General features: G+C 60.8%; 1 protein-coding gene across 3 annotated transcripts in view; it reads right to left on the reverse strand.

Moving 5' to 3' along the window:
- TNS3 (tensin 3) overlaps positions 1–19278 on the reverse strand; it is a 96425-nt gene that overhangs the window by 26395 nt on the left and 50752 nt on the right. For 2 of the 3 annotated variants that reach the window (XM_072777636.1, XM_072777634.1), the window contains 3 exons: positions 18702–18874; positions 17952–18081; positions 17782–17865 (listed from right to left, as the gene is read on the reverse strand). In XM_072777636.1, the coding sequence (XP_072633737.1) occupies positions 17782–17865; positions 17952–18081; positions 18702–18874 (387 nt within the window). The remainder of the gene's footprint in view (positions 1–17781; positions 17866–17951; positions 18082–18701; positions 18875–19278) is intronic. The other variant, XM_072777635.1, reaches the window with a different exon arrangement.

Below are 19278 nucleotides of genomic sequence, written 5' to 3' on the forward strand. Positions count from 1 at the left end.
GGGCTTGACTGCAGCGCCCCAACCACCCCAAGGACCACGGGCCCCACGAGGTCAGCGCTGGAAACCTCGGCCTCCGTTAACACCACGCGGCTCCTCGCCATTGCTGAGTGCATGACGCGGAGTCTTGGAAATATGAGCAAAACACGGAAGACAAGTTTCTGCGAGAAAAAGCAAGGTTTCTTCCTAAAGCATCAGGATGTTACTACTAATTACTGTCCGTGTGCCACTTGGCAGGCTTACTCGGTCCTCAGAACAACAGCTCAGGGGGTGTGCGGTCACGTCTTCCAGAAGCTCCCGTGCCCTGTGTGCCACAGCTGGGTTCCCAACCTCGGCTCTGCAGCGAAGCATGCTCCTCTGCACTCTGGACCCGGCCTCCTGGGTCAGAATCCCGGCGCTCCCACACGGCAGGTGCATCAGCCAGCTCGGGTGCCACAAGCGCTGCAGACGTGTGGATTAAATGACGAGAACGTGGTCCTCACGTCCTGGGGGGCTGGCTGCCCCGGGTCCAGGCTGGTCCCTCCCGAGGCCTCTCCTGGGCATGCAGACGGCCACCGTCTCCTCCCTGTGTCCTCACGTGGTCGTCCCTTCCGGCTGGTCTGATCCTGATCTCCTCTTCACCCCCTGTGGATGCCTCCTTAGGACCCCTGTGCACCCCCCAGGATGCCCCCGAAGGACCCCCTCACCCCCTGTGGATCCCACCCCCTCCTTAGGAACCCTGCAGACCCCCCAGACACCCCCTGTGGACCCCCCCATGGACGCCCTCACCCCGTGGATCCCATCCCCTCCTAAGCCCCCTGCAGAACCCCCTAGGACCCCTCTGTAGACCCCCTGCAGTCCCACTGCACAGACCTCTCCTCGGGCCCCTCTGTAGACCCCCACCTCCTTAGGAACCCTGTGGACCGCCCAGGACACCCCCGAAGGACCCCTCACCCCCTGTGGATCTCTCCTTAGGACCCCTGTGGACCCCCCTACTGAAGGACCTCCTCACCCCCTGTAGATCCCACCCCCCTACTTAGGACCACTGCAGACCCCCCTAAAGGACACCCTCTGTGGACCCCTGCAGACTCCCCGCTGAAGGACTCCCCTCCTTAGGACTCCTGTAGACCCCCCAGGACACCCCCTGTGGACACCCCCCCAAAGGATGCCCTCATGCCCTGTGGATCCCACCCCCTCGTAAGCCTCCCTGCAGGCCCCCCTAGGACCCCTCTGCAGACCCCTCTACAGACCCCACCGTGGGCCCCTCTGTAGACCCCCCTACATACCTTCCCTGGGAAGGGAGGCCGCTCTGGCCCCTGGGGCTCCTCCCGGCCCAGCTGGGGCTGCAGGGAGGGCCGCTGGAGTCCCCTTGCACTCAGCCAAGGGCAGCTCTGCGCACCCCGGCCTCTGGCTGCCCCCACGGGGCCTCAGTTTCCTGCCTGTCCCCATCCCCACGGCAGCCCCAACTCTGCACGCATCTCTTAACGCACGGGCGCCATGCCTGGCTGGGCACCGTCCTCTCCATCTCAGTGGTCAAGCGACGGCTGGTCTGACAACCTCTGTGCCTGAGCCCACGCGGCGCCTCCCGAGGACAGAGCTCTCCAGAGCAGAAAGCCGAGGTGTGAAGGAGCAGGGTCTCTGGGGGGGCAGCCAGCGCCCGCCCCATCAATGCGGCCCCTGACCTTGCCGGAAGTGACCCACCTGTCCCCTGCCACGTGGGGCCACCAGCGGCGGTACCCCGATAGCTCACCATCAAGGTGTCTGCGCCCCACAGCCTCCCCCAGCGATGCCCATTGGGCGCCACACCGACTCCTGCCCAAGGGGACAAAAGATAAGGCTCCGTGTCTTCCAGAAACATCCACTTCCCTCCTGGAGCTCTGGCTGCAGGAGCACCTCTCCCCTTCTTTCCTCAGAGCAGACCCCTCAGGGGTCAGGATAACAGGTATCCTTCTGTTTCTAGCCTTTTTATCATAAATTCTCCCCGCGTTCTATCCCAACCCCGTCTGCTCCAGGAAACAGGACACCACCCCAAGCTTGAGGCTTCACACCCCACATGGGATCTGGCTCCAAAAGGCCTTCAAAAATGCCGCTTCCCGCAATGACAGTGATTTATCTGCTTGACCCCTGCGCATGCTTCAGGCATCTGTGGATCGCTTCCCTGACCTGCGAGTCCCGTCCCTGCATCACCTTGGGGTTCCCGGGGCTCAGCACAGAGGTGGTGACCGTACAGCCAACGTTTACTACATCAGCAGTGCTGAAAACAGGCCGGGAACTCATGATTCTGGCCAAGAGGGTGCAGCCTCACCCCTCCCCGAGCCTCATGGAGCAACGAGACCCAGGATGCCCCACAACCACAGCACGGGAGACCCGGACAGGTGGACAGACGGTGGCTGTCTGGGAGCCTCGGTGTGCCCTGGTTGCCTTGCTGCCTCCCGCAGGTCCCCAAACCATCACCCCTAGCACGGACAAAACAGCTCCAGGAAGAGCCCGCTCACCTCGCTGCTCACCCAACACGCCAAGGGAAAGACCAACCTGACACCAAGGGAAACCCTCGCATGGTGGGTTTAGTGAAGCCGAGCAGAAAGCTCCTACTTCCTAACACCTCCGCTTCCCAGACGGGGGAGGCACTGGGGATGTCCCCTCCACGGAGGGCGTCTTGGGAGGGAACAGCGGGAAGCTGAGCATCAACATCTGCCCGGGGCAGGAAGGAGCACTGAGCACCACGGGGAAGGAGACCAGACGCCATTAATCCAGAGCCTAACACAGCCGCGGGGAGTCCAGGATCAATCAGAAAGCCCGTTCCCCACACAAGGACAGGGAAAGCCACCTGGATGGGCGTGCACAGTTAATGACGACAGCGTCGACACTACACAGGCGCTGGAACGGTCTGGCGAGGATTTTACAGCAACTTGTCACCATGCTCCAACAAACAACGGTGCATTCTCTTGAAACAAGTGAAAAAAACAAAAGCAAACGGAAAAAAAAAAAACTCTCAGCAAGGAGGCAAAAGTTACCCCCAAAAGTGGAAATTGTGGGACCGAAAGATACAGAAGGAGCAATGTGTGCAGCAGCAGGGCAGGGCTGATGGGGAGGGGATCCTGGACTCGAGGAGCCAGCAGGGGCGTGTACCCCACGTGAGCAGCATAGCAAAACCCTAACAGTGAACAAGCCAAAGCCGAGGGGCCTGTGAGCCAGGGATGCGACCCCACGGTTGTGCCACCTGCGGTCCAGGAGGAGAGGGAGGGGCAGCTGGGAGGCTGCGAGAAGAAACGGCATCTGAAAACCCCCCCAGGCTTGGCCCAGGACGTGATCACTGAGTCAGGGAGCCACACGATCCCTGAATAGGATAAACACCAGGAAAACCCACCCATCGCAACAAAGCTTCTGAACCCGAGACAAGGTCCCCATTGCACAGGCAGCCCGGACGGGGGGCACCACTCCAAACGTGGGCGACTACTCATCTGAAACCAACAGGCCAAACGGAAGTGGCACCAATTTCCAAAAAAAAAAAAAAAAAAACAAGGAAACGAACCACCAACTAAGAATCCCAGACGTGGCCTAAACATCCTTCGGTAATGGGGTCGAAAAATTCACAGGTGGCAGAGAATGAACAGGGCTTGTTTGGAGACCCACCCCCTTAATGAACGGCCAAAGCACGTTTTCCAGAAAGAACGAAAATCCTAAGAACGCACAAAGTAACGGGGACGCAATACAGGGTTATGGAAACCCAAATAAAGCAAGAAAAGAGGGATCCCTGGGTGGCACAGCGGTTTGGCGCCTGCCTTTGGCCCAGGGCGCGATCCTGGAGACCCGGGATCGAATCCCACATCGGGCTCCCGGTGCCTGGAGCCTGCTTCTCCCTCTGCCTGTGTCTCTGCCTCTCTCTCTCTCTGTGTGACTATCATAAATAAATAAATAAGAAAACTTAAAAAAAAAAAAAAAAAAAAAAAAAGCAAGAAAAGAGAAGCAGAGGGGGCAGATCCAGGGCAGCAAACAGAAAACTCGGTGTTTTCTGTTGTGCCGGACGGACGGCTGTGCCGGAAGGACGGATGCTTAGGTCTCTGTGCCTCCTTCGCCCCCACCCGTGCTGCGGGGACATGGGCCCGCCACGCTGCAACTGCCCCACTCTCCCTACCGAGCAGCCCCTCTTTCCTGCAGGCCACACCCCCTTTCTCAAACCAACCTTCCTAGAAGTCTGGCTCGCGTCGTCGTCGTCCTATGGCTGCTGGCCATTCCCCGTCCCACCACCCCCCCGCCCGCCGCCGGTACTCCGCTGATTTTGGCACTTCCAGAATCAATTCATCGAGTCCCTTCACATCGACCTGCTGTCGGTGTTTTGGTTGAAATCACGGTAGATGCGCATGTGAGCTCAGCTGAGATTCAACGCCTTTCCGGCCTGACCCTCCCGTCTGCGAACAAGGTCTTGCTCTTCCTTGGCTGCTGTGCAGCCGCCTCCTGTTATGCTTTTAAACGTTCTCAGAGAGGAGCATCACCTTCAACGCCACCGTTATTTCCGGCCGGCTTTGCCCCAAAGGCCGCCGAGAGCCTACTGAGGACAGGAAGCCGCAGGTCAGCTGGTGGACCGCATGCTCTGGAACAGCCCGCCCCGCAGGATGAGGGACGGCGAGCTGCGTCCGCTCCGCTCCTGCAGCACACGAGGGCTCCCAGACACCATCTTCCTGGACCAGCACTTGTCCTCCGGGGACCCTTCTTCCTTCCCGTCAGAGCCGTCCGGGAGCTCCACAGCATTCCAGAAGCTTCTTGGGCTGCACGCGGGAAAGCGGACCCACCCCCGGTTCCTCCAGCCCCAATGTCTCCCGGTGTCAGTCACCTTCCTGGTCGCCCGGAGGCACTTCGTCCATCAAATATCTGAGAGAGGACAGGGCTCCAGGCCGGGATGGGAAGCGGAGGCGGTGCCCTGACTCCCTAGTCCGGGGCTCATGGGCTTGTAATCCGGCAGGATGGAAGCGGGCGGGGGCAGCGGGTGTGGACTCGGAGCAGGAAGGGTGTGGCCAGCGCAAGGGGTCGTCTGGACCCCAGCTCCTACTGTCCCGGGGCCCCGTGACCTTCCCATCACAGGGGAACACCAGCAGGGACAGCCGTCGAAGGAGATGGGAGGCCAAGCAAGTGGGAGGGAACCTGCCTGAGCCGACAGCTGCAGGGCTGCCGCCCCGACCCCATGGTGCCTCCGCACGCTGCTCGCCGCTCCCTCCAAACCCAGGGAGAGGACACCGAACATAAGGCCGAACAAAAAAGCAGAGCGGCAGCAGCCGGGACCACGCCTGCAAGCGGTTCCGGCCACTCGCCTGGACCCTCACCCGCATCCGACCGAGCACCTGCCGCCCTAGTCGCAGGCACAGACGCCCCCGCCCAGGGCTGTCAGGTCAGATTTCCCAAAGATGCTTTCAGGTCGCGGTCCCGTCACGCACACCAGCGCTCTGGGAGGCAGCGATCCTCGCGAGCCCTCCCTGTGCAAGCCAGCACCCCCGTGCCCTGCACGGGGACGCAGCCGCCCAACGGCAAGCTCAATTAAGAAACCCGGTCACAGGACACCACGCATCTCCACGCCCTGGGAGGCCACGCTCTGTCCCCAAGGCGACCCTGCCCTGCACAAGCACATGTGGCAGAGGCAGACCCTACCTGTAAGGTAAGCCTGCCCCAAGGAGCCACCCCTGGACCCCCAGCCCAGGACGGGGCACGGCCTCGGGGCAGGACGAGGGGTCTGCAGGGGGGCCCCACCCCACGTGTGCCCGTGGGTGGTCTCCGGCCTGAGACCCACGGAGGGAGACGGTGACTGCTCTGGCCTGGAACCCAGGGGCCCACACCCTCCAGTCTCACCTGGGGGCTCACAAAGACATTCCCGTGCTGCCCAGTTAACGGTGAATCCACACGTATGCAAAATTAAAGCATCAAAGTGCAAAACCACGGGTGATGCTGTGACACACGCCAGCCTCTGGGCAGGACGGAAGGAGAGACCACGACACCTGCGGGTGCAAAGACCCCGAAGGCAACGCCACTGATGAGCTCGGGCTACACTTTGTTGGAGAGACGGCCCAGCCTTTCCCCCGATGGAGCCTCTGGGGCCCTCTCGTCTGGCCCCTCACCCGCCCCATCCCTGCAGCTAGGGGGCCCCGCATGTCAGCAGCCCAGACCCGCACCCACCCGTGCCCTGCAGGCTCAGCTGCGCCAGGTGGAGCCCAGTGCGGGGAGGGACCCAGACGCCACCCCCCACCCAGGTTACCCCAGCGGCCGCATGTCCCGTGCTCAGTCCCGCAGTGTTCAGAAGTCCTCCTCCCCCAGCGGCGACCGGGCGCACGACAGCAAACCCCGCATGCTGCCCTGCGCCCGCCCTCCGTACCGGCCGCAGCCCTGCCTCTCCCGGGAAACTGGGGCGCAGCACCTGGGTACAGCCGGGCCTCGGTCCCAGCCCAGCCTCCACGCCCCAGGCCCCGGGCGGACGGGACACTGGAAGCCAGGCAGGCGGCTCTCTGGGTTTAGAAGAAAACGCTGCGCTGGGAAGCCCCGGCCCCGAAGCTGAAGCTGCACATCTGTGGGGCAGCTTTCGGCCGCCCCAGCGGGTCTCCAGTCCCGGCAGAGACAAAGCAGGGCTTTCTTCTGGAAGGAGGGGCCCTCCAGGTTCCGGGGCTGGGCGCCCGTGTCTCCCAGGGTCTCCAGGAGTCTCCGGCTCCCTTTCCCGGGACTGTGCACCCCCGTCCCCTCCCCCACAGCCAGGAGTCCTGCGGGGCGGGGGCGGGGAGGGGGGCCGAGCGAGCTGCGCTTACCTGGGCAGCGCGGGGCGGGGCGCCCCTCAGTCCAGGAGGGGCCCGGGAAGCGGCGGCGGGTTAGGCGCTCCTCGGGCTGTCCCGGGAGGCCCTGGGAGCCAGCAGCGGCCCCCACCTCCGGGGGCAGGGCGACTCTGGGTTCCGGTGTCCGGGAGGGGGGGGGCCGGGGCGGGCCGGGGGCGGAGGCCCATTCAGCAGGCGGGGCGGGGTGGGGGGGACTGGGGCCTGCCGCGCGGGCTGCCTGCCCGGTCGCTTGGGGCCTCAGGCCCGCCCCGCCTGCTGGGTCCGCTTCCTCTCCAGTCCTCTTCCCTCTCCCTGGTTAACCTCTTGCAAACCCCCAGCTGCAGCCCTGCCCAGCTCTGCTGCAGCCCGGGGCCTGCCTGTCACCGTCGCCGACCGCCAGGGCAAGCAGCCGGGACAGAAGCGCCCCCTCCCGCCCAGTGGCGCCTCCTCCAAGGTGGACAGGACCCCTGGGCTCCTGCTCGGTCGGCGACGTCCTGCTGCTCCGGCCCCGCAGGTCCTCCCCCCTGCAGGCGGCAGCGCCAACCCACCCAAGAGGCGCCAGGCCCTGGAGATGGGAGCCCCCAGGGCGGACCCCTAAGCACAGCACCTGTCCCTCCTGCCTCGGCCTGGCCTGGCCTCCCTCCAGGGATGCCCGGCTCCTGCTCTCAGTGCCACATGTGCCCACCTGCCGCCCGGCCTCAGGGTGGCCCTGGCACCCGGTCGTCACCCTGCGCAGGCCGACAGACCCGGTCCCCGCCAGGAAGAGCCCCAGGACCGCTCCCCAGCCTAGCGGGCATTTCCTCCAGCTTGTTTATGCGCCTGCAGGGCGGCAAAGATGGGTCGGAAATGTCTGACGGGCCCAGGGCGGGCGCGGCCACAACGGATGCCCCACCACCACCACCCCCACCGGACGCTCCTGTGCTGCCCCGGCCCAGGAAGGCCCAGGAAGGCCCATGAAGGTGCTGCTTGGGCGGGCCCCTCCCAGATGCTCTGCAGACGCCGAGGGACGGACAGGCCGGGAGCAGCCGCCCGGTGGGTCCAGGGGAAGCAGGACAGGCTTCCTGGGCGCTGCCGCCACGACTGGGACGCGGGGGGGTCCACAGACACGTAAGAACCGCCTGGAGACACGGCCGCCCCGCCGCCTCCTGCTCCTCTCACTCGGCCGCAGCTACAGTCACAGCTGTGCTCAGAGCGGCAGCAGCAGACGACCCGGGTCGGCAGGCGGACGCCCCCAGGCTCACACTCGCGGGGCCCCGGCAGGCGGCTCACACGCACACGTGCCCGGCCGCCCGCCCTCCGCGCACACTCGGCTCAGGTGGTGCCAGGATGTCTGGGAGCCTCACAGGGAGGCTGCTTACAGGACGGGGGCCACTCATGCAAACTGCAGGGGGGCCCAGGACCGCAGACAGGAGACACCCAGTGACGTGCAAGCAGGTCTTCAGCAAGGGCCGTGCCCCAGACACGAGACCGAGGGGTCCCGGGAGGCCCCGCGTGACACACGAGGGACGTGGATCCTGGGGGTGCTCCTGACGCCCAATGGCTGCTTTCCCGGGAGCTACCTGCCCGCCAGCCCCAGATGCCGGCTGCGCTGCTAACGACGTGCTCAGGACGTGCTTTTGCAGAGAAGGGACGAGAAGCAAACAGAAGCTGCAACCCCCACGAGCTCGGCTGCACCCGAGTTGGCGGCGGCCGACGTCCAGGTCCTCCGAGGCCCGGCACAGCGCCCACCCGCGGAGCGTGCAGCCACCCGCACCCGAGGGCACACGGAGGTTGCCCAGGAGCCCCCCGCCAGCACACCAGGGCCCTCGAGCACCGCCGGTTCCTGTTTTCCCAACTACCCAACGCTTATTTCCCTGGCTACTGGTTTTATTCACGCGATCTCTCTCCACCACATATGAGCACATAGTGCATGATGCATCCTAAATGCCCCCAAAAAGCAAAGGAGCCCTGAATCTGGGCCCAGGTGGGGACACACACTACTCCACTTGCGTGCAAATACGCACTGGAACGCGACGGCCCACAAAGCGGAGACGGTGTCTCTTCACCCAACCAGGGGGCTCCGGTCAGGGCCTCTCCGGGGCAGGGACGCGTCCTCACCGGGGGTTTGGGGGAACGGCCCCAAAGGCGCAGGGGCAGGTGGACCACAGCCAGGAACGAGGGGCGGGAGGCAGATGGCGCGTCTGACCCCGTATGGCCCACGCGGCTTGAGGCTGCCCCCTGCATGCATCCCCCGGCACCGTGCACCTGCGGGCCGGCGTCCCGGTCGGCAGCGAGGCTGGTCCTGGGGGCTCCCCGCTCAGGCTCTGCCCCCCACCACGTTCTCAGAGGCGCCCAACTGGCCACTGAATCCGCTGCCGGGGGCCGCTGCGGCATGGACGGGACGGGCTCCCCTCTTCCCAGCCCAAGGACCGCGCTCCACTTTCAACGGGGATGAAGCACACGTGGGAGGAAACGGCAGATTTCAAGACGCGTGTTTGGCAGGTTGTCCCATCCACACGCCGGGGTCCATGCCACCGTCCCAGCGACCGTCCCCAACACCACGTGGGGCACAGCTACCCCCGCACCTGCTGCGGTTTACACGGGGTCCGAGGGGCGTCTGGGGGGCTCCACGCAGGAGCTCAGGCTCCGCGGGCGGCCTGCGTCTCCCTCTTCCATGCCCCTCCTCCTGCTTGTGTACACTCTCTCTCAAATAGGTAAATCCTTAAAAAAAAAATTGCAAAAATAAAAGGTGTCCTGAGAGGTCCCACAACTAGACAGCAGAGGACCGGGGTGGCAGCTGGGGCCCCCCGGAGTCTGTCCCCCTGGGCTGGCTGCAGGCTCAGAACGGGGCGGCGGGCAGGCGAGCGGCGGGGGGGGGGGGGGGGGGGGGGGCAACCCCGTCCCCCAGAGAACACAGAGAAACCTCTACTCAGAGATTCCAGAACAGTCCGCCAGAGGTGGAAGAAATGAGCTGATTCAAATAAACTGGGAAACCCGAAGATCCCTCTACATCAAAAGCAACCACACAAAGGCCGGCATTCATCGTGGCCGGGAACCGGCAGCTCACGTGGGGACACTTCCAGGCTGGCCCACGGGGACGAGGTGTCAGCGGGGAGTGTGCCCAGAGCCCAGTGAATGGACGCTCTCACGCCCAGGCTGCACCCGGCTCCAGCAGCCCACCAGGCAGGGGTGTTTATTTTCAAATATATTTTGCGACACTCAACGTTCTTTTCTTCATTTTCTTCATCTGGGGCCGGGCAGGGGGGTGGTCGGGGGCCAGTGAGCTCGCTGCTCATGCACAAGGGGGTTGACGGTCACCAGGAGAGAGGCCCTCTCCTGCACAGACCAGTGTGCACGGGCATGCAGGGTCGCCCACACGTGCAGCTCCACGTGCTTGCTCCGGGGTCTGCGCATTCAGAGGGCTCCGGGTGTCCAGGAACGTCACGCATGTGCACATCCAGCACAGGCCTTTGTTCCCGTTATACACATTCTCAGCCCAAGCTCATGAAATTTCAAGAGAAGCGTGGAGTCGGGGACCGGAAGGAAAGGGGGCGCCTGGTACAAGGGTTGCACAATTTGTCACGCTTTGAAAAATGACATTTTTTTTTTAATAAAAATAAAGCACTGCCTCAAATTCTCTCTCTCTCCTCTCTCTCTCTCTCTCCCCCTCTCTCAGCAAGAGGGTCCTGGACATGCTCGCCCTCTGGCAAACGTCACCACCTGAAACCAGCTCCAAGGGGGCCCCGCGGTGCTCAGCACACCCCTGCACCCCAAGGCTGCAGCCCCAAGAGCTCCACCCTGTCCTGCCCAGGGATCAGAGTCCTGGTCATCACGGCTGTCCCCACGACAGGAGAGGGACTGCTCGCATGACAGCCAGGGCCCCAGAAGGGCCAAAACATTTTGAGGACAAAATGGAAACTAAAATGTGTAGGAGCCCAGTTCCAAGTCGGGGGAGGGGGGCTCCCCACCCCATGTGTGGCCCTCCTATGACTCACCCCGACCCTGACCCCATCTACTCAGGGACACAGCCCCGCAGGCCCAGGTGGGTCCCCACACCCCCCCCCCACCGTCCAAGCTGTCACCCGGGCTCTGAGCCACCAACCCCAGGCCCCCCGCGGCCCTCCTGGGTCTGACGAGGTCACGGGAGCGGCTCGCAGAGCTCAGGGGACGGCTCTGTCCCTAAGTCACCGCTCTGTGAGAAACCAGAAGGGAGAGCTGCCGGGGGCGGGTGGGCGGGGGAGCTCGGGGCTCCCAGGCCCCCCGGGGCCCACAGTCCCCGCGTCACCCACTCACCAGCCCGGGAGCCCCCCAGACCCGGTCCTTGTGGGCGTTTCTGGGGCTTCATCCCGAGGACGAGATTGATGAAATCACAGGTCATGGGTGTGGGTTCACCCTGCGGCCCCGCCCCTTGAGGTCGGGCTGCCCCTGGGGCTGGGGGGGGGGTCCCCACCTGTAACCACGTGGTCGGTTCCCCTGGCAACCAGTCCCCCCCCCAGGTGCTTTCTTGACCTCACCTCGACGGCATAAGAGGAGACATCTGAGCTCCCGGACTTGGGGAATCCAGAGGGGCTGGGGGGGGGGGGCCCTCTGTGCTGGGAATGCACTGAGACCAAGTCTGTCCTTCTCCAGGAATCCCAGCATCGTAGGCTCACACCTGGAGCTGCTGAGGGTGCTAAGGATGGTGTCCCAGCACGCCCGCGTTTCCCGGGGCTGTAATGCAGGAGGGTCAGGGGTGCATTTAACACGGGGACAGCCCAGGCCGGTGCTGGAGGGTCCCGGGTGGGTCAGACCTGCTGGTCTCCGGAAGCTTCCTGCCCCACCCACAGCAGGAGGAGCAGGTCAGAGAGGGGCAGTCCTCGCTCCCCCGCACCCGACCTCGGCTTCTCATTCCAGCGCCCGCCATGGCCCTGGAGCACCCTCTGGCGCGGCTTCTGTGCATGTTGCTTTCCACCGCAAGAGCCCTGTTTCTGCTGCGGAGTGGATGCGAGGTGCCCATGGCAGCCCCGGGGACACCTGGCACTGAACCTAAGTGGCCACAGGACCCGGGGGACACGTGGATGAGGGAGCAGAGGGCAAGCGCCGCACCCAGACCCGCAGGGCAGGGTGAGCCGGACCTGCGACGCATTCCCTCCACGACCAGGCCAGAGTGAGGAGTGAGGGTCCCGGGAGCCCCATCTGCACAAGGCCTTGCCCCCCCCCCGGCTGCAGACCATCCCCCCAGCGCCCTGTCTTAGCCAGGATTCTGCCAAGTCATCCCCATCCTGCCTAGCCTCTGCCCTTCTGCACCAAGAATCCTGCTGGGCCAGTTTAGCAAGTATCCCCTCCCCCCATCCTTCTCAGAACTTTCCGTCCACCCACCTACCTGTCCCTCTGCTCCTGGCTCTCCGCTGCTCTCTTGCAGCTCAGGCTCTCCCTGTGGCCACAGGACCAAGAGAAATCTGTCTTTCCCACCTCTGGCGGGCGTCTGCCTCCCTTTCTCTGACACCTGTCCTGTGGGTCGTCCAGGAAGTAACCTGATGGTGCTGGGCTGATTCGGACTCCGCCGACACCCCAGCACCTTGGAGGACACAGGAAGGGACTCTGTGTAGTTAGGGGTTGCGCTAACTGTGCCCTCAAACAACGCCCGGAACCGGAATGGGACTAGGCCCTGACAGTAGTAATAGCAGAGTCGGAAACCTCTCCCTCCCTCAGCCTAGTCAGCACGTACTTGTGGGGTCCCTCCCAGCCTTCAAAAGCCCAGACCTCCTCACCAGGTGAACCACAGTACGAAGCGGCCAGGCACCGGGCACCCGAGTCCTCGCCCAGGACCTCGCCGCCCTGGGGCATCCCTGGTCATCCCCGCTTACACGCAGCATATCCGAGAGGACAGGGCTGCTAAATGGGAGGGTCCCGCGCACACATGGGGACCGCACCCACATTTACTCCCCACCAAGGGCTCCCATATTCCCGCTTTAACTCCTTGTAGTATAAAATCCTACACACAGAAGTAGGGCAGGACAGTACGATAAGCTGCATGGAGCCTCCGCCCAGCAGGTCCACTGGCAGCTGGTATGGCCTCAACCACGCCTGTGCCATCTCCCCTAGTGGGATTCACAACAGACCCATAAGCTGGAGATCATTCTGGCTTTACGTGCAGAAGAATTACAGGGACACTCTACTTTCTTTATCCGCTTTCCTCCCAAAGCCGTATCTTGCAGGAGACCAGGACCTTGACATTGACATAGTCGGGATAGGCCACATTCCCCCCCGACACAGACCCCTGTGGAGCCACGGCCACTTCCTTCCCACCTTCGTCCCTCCTGAGCCCTCGAAACGCTGTTTTGCGTTCTACAGTGGTGCCTCAGCACGGGTACGACATGAATGGAACCATACAGCATGTCACCTTTAGGAAATGTCCGCTCTGGAGATTCATCAGGGCTGTTTAGGTCTCAAGAGCTGGTTCACCCGGATGGATGAGCTGGGCTCCACAGCGTGCAAGGACCCCGGCCTCTATGACCATTCCCCTGTAGAAGGACAGCTAGGTTGTTTCCAGCTTTGGGCCCCTAAAAATAGAGGCACCATAAACACTTGTGGGCGTCAGTCTATGTCCTCAGGATAAAACTCGAGGCTCTTCGTCAAGTCACATGTAGCAGCACGTGTAGGTTATTTTTTTTAGGAAAGTGCCAGATGGTTTCCCGTGGACAGGCTATACCTGTCACACTCCCACCAGCAGGGGAGGAAAGTTCCAATTTCTCTACATCATCACCAGCACTTGGTGTTGACGCTATATTTTTATTTCACCGATTACGCTGGGTCTGTAGTGATGGCTCACGGTGGCTTTACTCGGCCTTTCCCCAGCAGTAACGACCCTGGGCTTGCTTCATAGGCTTCTCTGCTACCTGTCCATCCTCTTCGGTGAGAGGACTCTTCCTGGCCTTTATAGGCCTCCTGATCAGGTTGTTTCTGTCTTTACTGCCGAGTACTTATAAGGCGCAATTTGCTCCCGGTCTGTGGTCTGCCTTTTAACCTCTTCCTACAGAAATCTCCTTCAATTCTGATGAAGTCCTACTTCATCAATTTTCCCTTTTATGGATCGTGCTTTGGGTGCTCATCTAACAACACTTGTGTAGCCTGGATCCCAAAGATTTTCTGCTATTGCATTTTCCTAAAATGTTTGCAGTTTTATGTTTCAGTTTATGATCCATGTGAAATTAATTTTAGTATAAGATACAAGACTTTGGTTGCTGCTTTTTTTTTTTTTTTTTTTTTTTTTGACCGTGGGCGCCCAATGGCTCCAGCAGCACCACTTGTTGAAAGGACGGTTTCTCCTACATTGATTGCTCTGCACGTTTTCCGAAAGTTGGGTAAATTTGTGGGTTTTGGGTTTTCCATTCTGTTCCAGGGGTCTTATGTCTGTACCTCACCCTACACTACATGGTCCTGATACTCAGGGTTACCTAGAAAGTCTGCACAGTAATCAGTCCCTGCCTCCACTTTATTCACGTTATTTTAGCTAGTCTACATCCTTTGCACGTCCACATAAATTTTAAAATTATCTTGTCTATAACCAAAAAAATCTTGCTGGGATTTTGATAGGAATTGTGTTAAAACAGTGTATCAGTTTGAGAAGAACTGACATCTTCACCAGGGTGTCTTCCAAACCACGAACATGGAATGCCACTCCATTTATTTAGATCTTTGATTTTTTTCCATCTATCCTGTGGAGTTTCCAATGGAGGAGTCTTGCATGTTTTCTTATGTTCACACCTTATTATTTTCCTTTTTTTGGTCTATTATGAACAGCGCTGTGTATCTCATCAGGTCTGTGCATGTTCACTGGTTATAGAAATATAATTGATTTTTGTGTGTATCTCTTACGTCCTACAATCAGCTGACTTTGTTCTAGAAGGGTTTTTTTGTTGGTTTTTATTTATTTTTATTTTTATTTTTTTGTAGATTCCTTGGACTTCTTCACATAGATAAATTGTGAATCTGTAAAAAGCAACAATTTTGTTTTTTCCCTTTCACTCTGTGGTCTTGTGCCTCCTTTTCTTGCATGATGATCCTGCAGAACTTCCAGGTTTAGGTGCGAGCTGCAGGGTTTTTGTAGATTTTTACTAGTGTTTTGCTGGAATATTCTAGTCATGAATAGACGTGAATTTCATTAAAAAAGTTTTTTGACATCAATCGATATAGACTCATATGGCGTTTTTCTTCTTTTCCACTATGTGTGATGGCCGACACTGATGGATTTTGAAATATTGAAAAAGCTTTGCATCTCTAGAATAAATCCCCCTTGGTGAAGATGTTTAATTCTTTTATATACACTATTGCTCTATTTCCTTGGCTTCGCCTAAGGAGTTTTGTGTCCATTCACAAGGGATAATAGCCTATCGTCCCCTTTTTGTTGTCTTTGTCTGGTTTTGGTACCAGGGTTCACACTGGTTTCATGGGATGAACCAGGATCTGTTCTCTCTCCTTCTGGTTTCTGGGAGGAGTTCTGTAGAATTAGTGTTGATTCTTTACACGTCTGACTGAATTCTCCAGTAAAACCGTCAGGGCCTGGAGATTTCTTCGGGAAGAAAATGTGCACTGCTGCCCTTTTCCTGTCTGCAGGATGTGCCGTGATGGGTCCCTTTCATCTCTGGTATTAACAATTTGTGTCTTCCCTCTTTTTTTTTTTTTTGTCCGTCTTTTGAGAGACTGGCCAATTCTCTTGATCATCTCCAAGAACGCTCTTTTTCCGTTTCTTTTTCTCTATTGTTTTTGTTCAGACTTTTGTGATTCCTGCTTTACATTTTTAGTATTTTCTTCCTTCTAACCATCTTGAGGTCATTCTGTTCTTCTTTTTCTAGATTCTGGAGGCAGGCGTGCAAACTCTTCCTTTCAGGCTTCTCTCCTTTCCCAATGTGTTTCCTGCCACAGGTGTCCCTCTTGGCACCGTCTCAGCGCTGTCCCACCAGGCGTGAAATGTCTTGCTTTCATTTTATCCAGTTCGATACACTTCTTGAGATTTTTCTCTTGGACCCATGGATTATTTGCAAGTGTGTGGCTTCATTTCCAGGCCTTTTGGACCCCTGGATTCCCTGCATGGCATCCACGCTCTCTGCTCTGCAGAAGCCCGCTGCACAGCCCAGGATATGGCCCACCCGGGTTCGTGGTCCCGGGGCTCACGGCCCATCCACTTCTCTCCTCCACCTTCTGGCATCTATTTCACATGTGCTGCCAGGGGTGTGGTTGCGCTTTGCAGGAAAAATAGAGAAGATCATGCCTTTCCCTTGCCAGGAGGCCAATGCCACTCTCCTGACGGGGCTCTAAAGCAAATGCTCTCATTTATGCACACAACGGCACCTGGCTTTAATGACACGGAGCCAGGCACTACGTTCAATGCCCAGCACATCCCACCCCAGCCCTGCGCGCTGGTCAGATGAGGCATTACCACGTCTGCAGATGAGAAAACAGGTTCAGAGGGTCACCACCTACAAAAGGAGCGGCTTTTCCATGAATGGACTTCAATCTGGGCCCTCTGAGATCTTCTGTGTCACTGGGTGACTTGCAGTTCCACCGAGAAGAGTGAAAACTGAGCCCTAATCTGACAATGCAGAACAAAACGCCCCTCGCTGGGGGTGAGGCTGACTGGCGTGCAGTCCCGGCTTTGCCCCCCACCCACTGTGTGGCCCAGACGATGTGCTTACATCTCTGTGTCCGTTCCCCCAACTGTCAGTGGGTCAGCAGGGATAGTGACCCTCGTCATGTGACCACAAGACGAGAGAAATCACACTGTGAAGAACACAGGGCAAACATCACCTGCACGTGAGCTACTGCAGTCACCTGCCCGCAGCATGTACAGCATGTGGGACCGCCACGCGGAAGCAGGGCCCCCACATCCTGAGCATCTCGTGGACCCACAGCATCAGGGGCGGCCAGGTTAAAAATTCAGAAGGCACTCACAGGTGTTCTTAGGATGAAAGAGGTGCCCCCTTCATGTGCTGGCTTTTCATGCCTGAAGTCAGAGCCCTACTTCCCCTGCATGGGAGTCTACACACCGAAGGCACTGAGGACGCCCTGACGCTGAATGCACATTGGGTGTGCAGGGCCTGCGTGGCACAGACTCAGGAGCCACGCCTGCCCCCGGGCCGGCACCCACGCCGAGCACGCCAGCCTCACTCTGCTTCCCACGCCTTTCTCAAGTTCCAGAAGGTCCATTTTCTGTGATGCTTCCATAAACGCATGCAACTGCCCCCCTTCTCTGCGTTTCAGTCCTACCTGCTAAGAAGGGCGAGCGAGCTCTGCCTGTAAAGAGAAGCAGGTACGGTCCTGAAGCCGCGGGGGGACCTGGGAGAGGGACAGCCCTTCCTGTAAATGACACACCCATCTGGTGTCCTCTGGGCAAACAAGGGCCGCGGCACCAGCCGTCCTCACAAGCACGTCCCCGGGGGAGGCGGCAGGAGTCCAGGGCACCCAGGAAGCCTGATGACCACTCAGGGAACCCTCGTCTGCCTCCCCTGGGGCAGCAGGAGGAAGAATCTACCGGCACAGAGAAGAAGGGCCTGAGAACGCAGGCAGGCCTCCGGCGAGCAGCATCCCCGCTCCCGGTGCCCGAGGCCTGGAGCGGCTGGACCTTCACGGCAAGTGGGGGATGTCGGCAGGAAGGGGTGCGGAGTGGACGCCCTTCCCTCCCCTGAGCCCGCGTGCCCTTGAGCCCCATGCAGAGGGTGGGACCTGAGCAAGGGCCACAGCAGAGCTGTCTCAGCAGTCGTCACCCCGCGGGCAGGTCCAGGAGAGCGGGGCCTGGGGCTGCCCCGCAGCCCCAGGCAGGGAGCCCGCTGACCCTGCAAGTCCTCTGCTAAGGGCTGGGCGGGCTTTCCAGATTCTGCTTCCAGCTCCAAGTAGCAGCGGGAGTTGAAAAGCATAGACACTGCCCCCGAGCGCCCAGGACCCGGTCGCCCCCGGAGCACCGCGGCCCCCGCCGAGAGCCCCTCCCTCCTGAGGGGTCCGAGATGGGACTCCCGTGGAAACACGTCCCTGTGAGACGCACAAGCCGAGCAGAGGAGATGCTTACCGTGGGCCCCCCTGTACAGGCCGCTGGCGCTGCCCAGCTGCAGCCCCGGCGGGGTGAACGGCAGGTAATGCGGGGGCGTCGTCACTGGAAGAGAAAACAGACGCCAGCTCTGCCGCCACGACCTCCCCGACGCCGAGCTGCCATCCACCGCGGGCTGCCTCCTCGCTTACCGTACGGGGTTTCTGGAGACACGGGAAAGGCCGGCGTGGGAGAGACGGAGGAGTCGCTGCCGCTCTTGGCCGGAAAGAAGGTCCTGCCACTGATCCCGTCAGGGTCTGGGGGGTATGCGGGGGCCACCGTCTGGAATTGGCACAGGGAGTCGAGTGAAGGCCCAGGCTGGCCCATGGCGGGGGGGCGGGGGGACAGGAGGCCGGGCCCTGTGCACAGCCCCACCGCCAGAGGCCACGGAGAGCTCCTCGGGGACACGGAGGAAGGTGTCCCTGTGGCGCGTCCACCTGCTACGGCGCAGAGCCGGGGCGCTGGGCAGCGGCGACGACAGATCACACCACCCGACCCCGTGGCGAGCTCACAGGCAGCGGGAGCAGAGCGGCGACCAGAGGACTGGTCCAAATCCCCGTCTCTGAGCTCTTCTAGGCTCCAATCCCCCTGTCCCACGACAACAAAGACCCCACGGGTCGGGAAGGGCTCATCGCCCCGGGCTCCAACCCGTCTGCTGCACCCTGGTCACACGTGGGAGCTCTGTGGGCCCCACGTCCACGCCGACCCACCTTCTTCCTGCTTCCCTCCCAGGCCCACAGCTCCAGGCAAGCACCCTGGAGCCACCCTGGGCCCCCGCCGCGCTCAGGCCACAGGGGCTGAGCACCTGGGCTCGCCCGCCCGCACCCCTGCCTTCTGGGGAGGAGCGCCGTCTACGGGGCGCAGTGGGGTGGCGATGGGACCACGACCGGGATGGCACGTACCTCCTTGGTGTCTGCTGCAGAGAGGAAGGGAGCCAGGCTGGCAGCCTGTTCTGCGCCAGGGGCCTTTCCCCATCCGCACTTAGGGAAGGCCGGCTGCCCCCCAGCACTGTTGTCGTACTGCCCGAGGCTCAGCTTCCGGAATCTTCCACCCAACGGCTCGTCACCGGAGGAGCCTGACAGGAGAGACACTCAGGCTGAAGGGGCCTTCACCGCAGCAGAGGACACACCCCTCCGTTGAAACCGGACAACTTCTCACAGTCCCTCCTATTTTTTTCTGGTTCCAGAACATTTTCAACGACCAAAAGGGAGCCCTCCTGCCCGGTCCCCTCCCCTGGGCCCTGGAGACCCCCCCCCCCCATCTTGTCTGTCTCTGGGGACCTGCCGGTTCTGGACGCTTCCTACAAACAGACGCATCCAGCAGGTGTCCTTCGCTCTCCGGCTTCCGTCACCGAGCGTGATGTCCCAGCCTGTCACCCTCTGAACCCACTTTGGCTCACTCCTCGCCTCCCCCAGCGTCGGCTGCAGGAGGCATCTTGTGCATCTGGTTCCCGGGCACAGGGAGCCCCGAGGCCGGGCC

This window comes from Canis lupus, chromosome 15, assembly GCF_048164855.1.
Source record: "Canis lupus baileyi chromosome 15, mCanLup2.hap1, whole genome shotgun sequence".
Classification (NCBI taxonomy): Eukaryota; Metazoa; Chordata; class Mammalia; order Carnivora; family Canidae; genus Canis; species Canis lupus.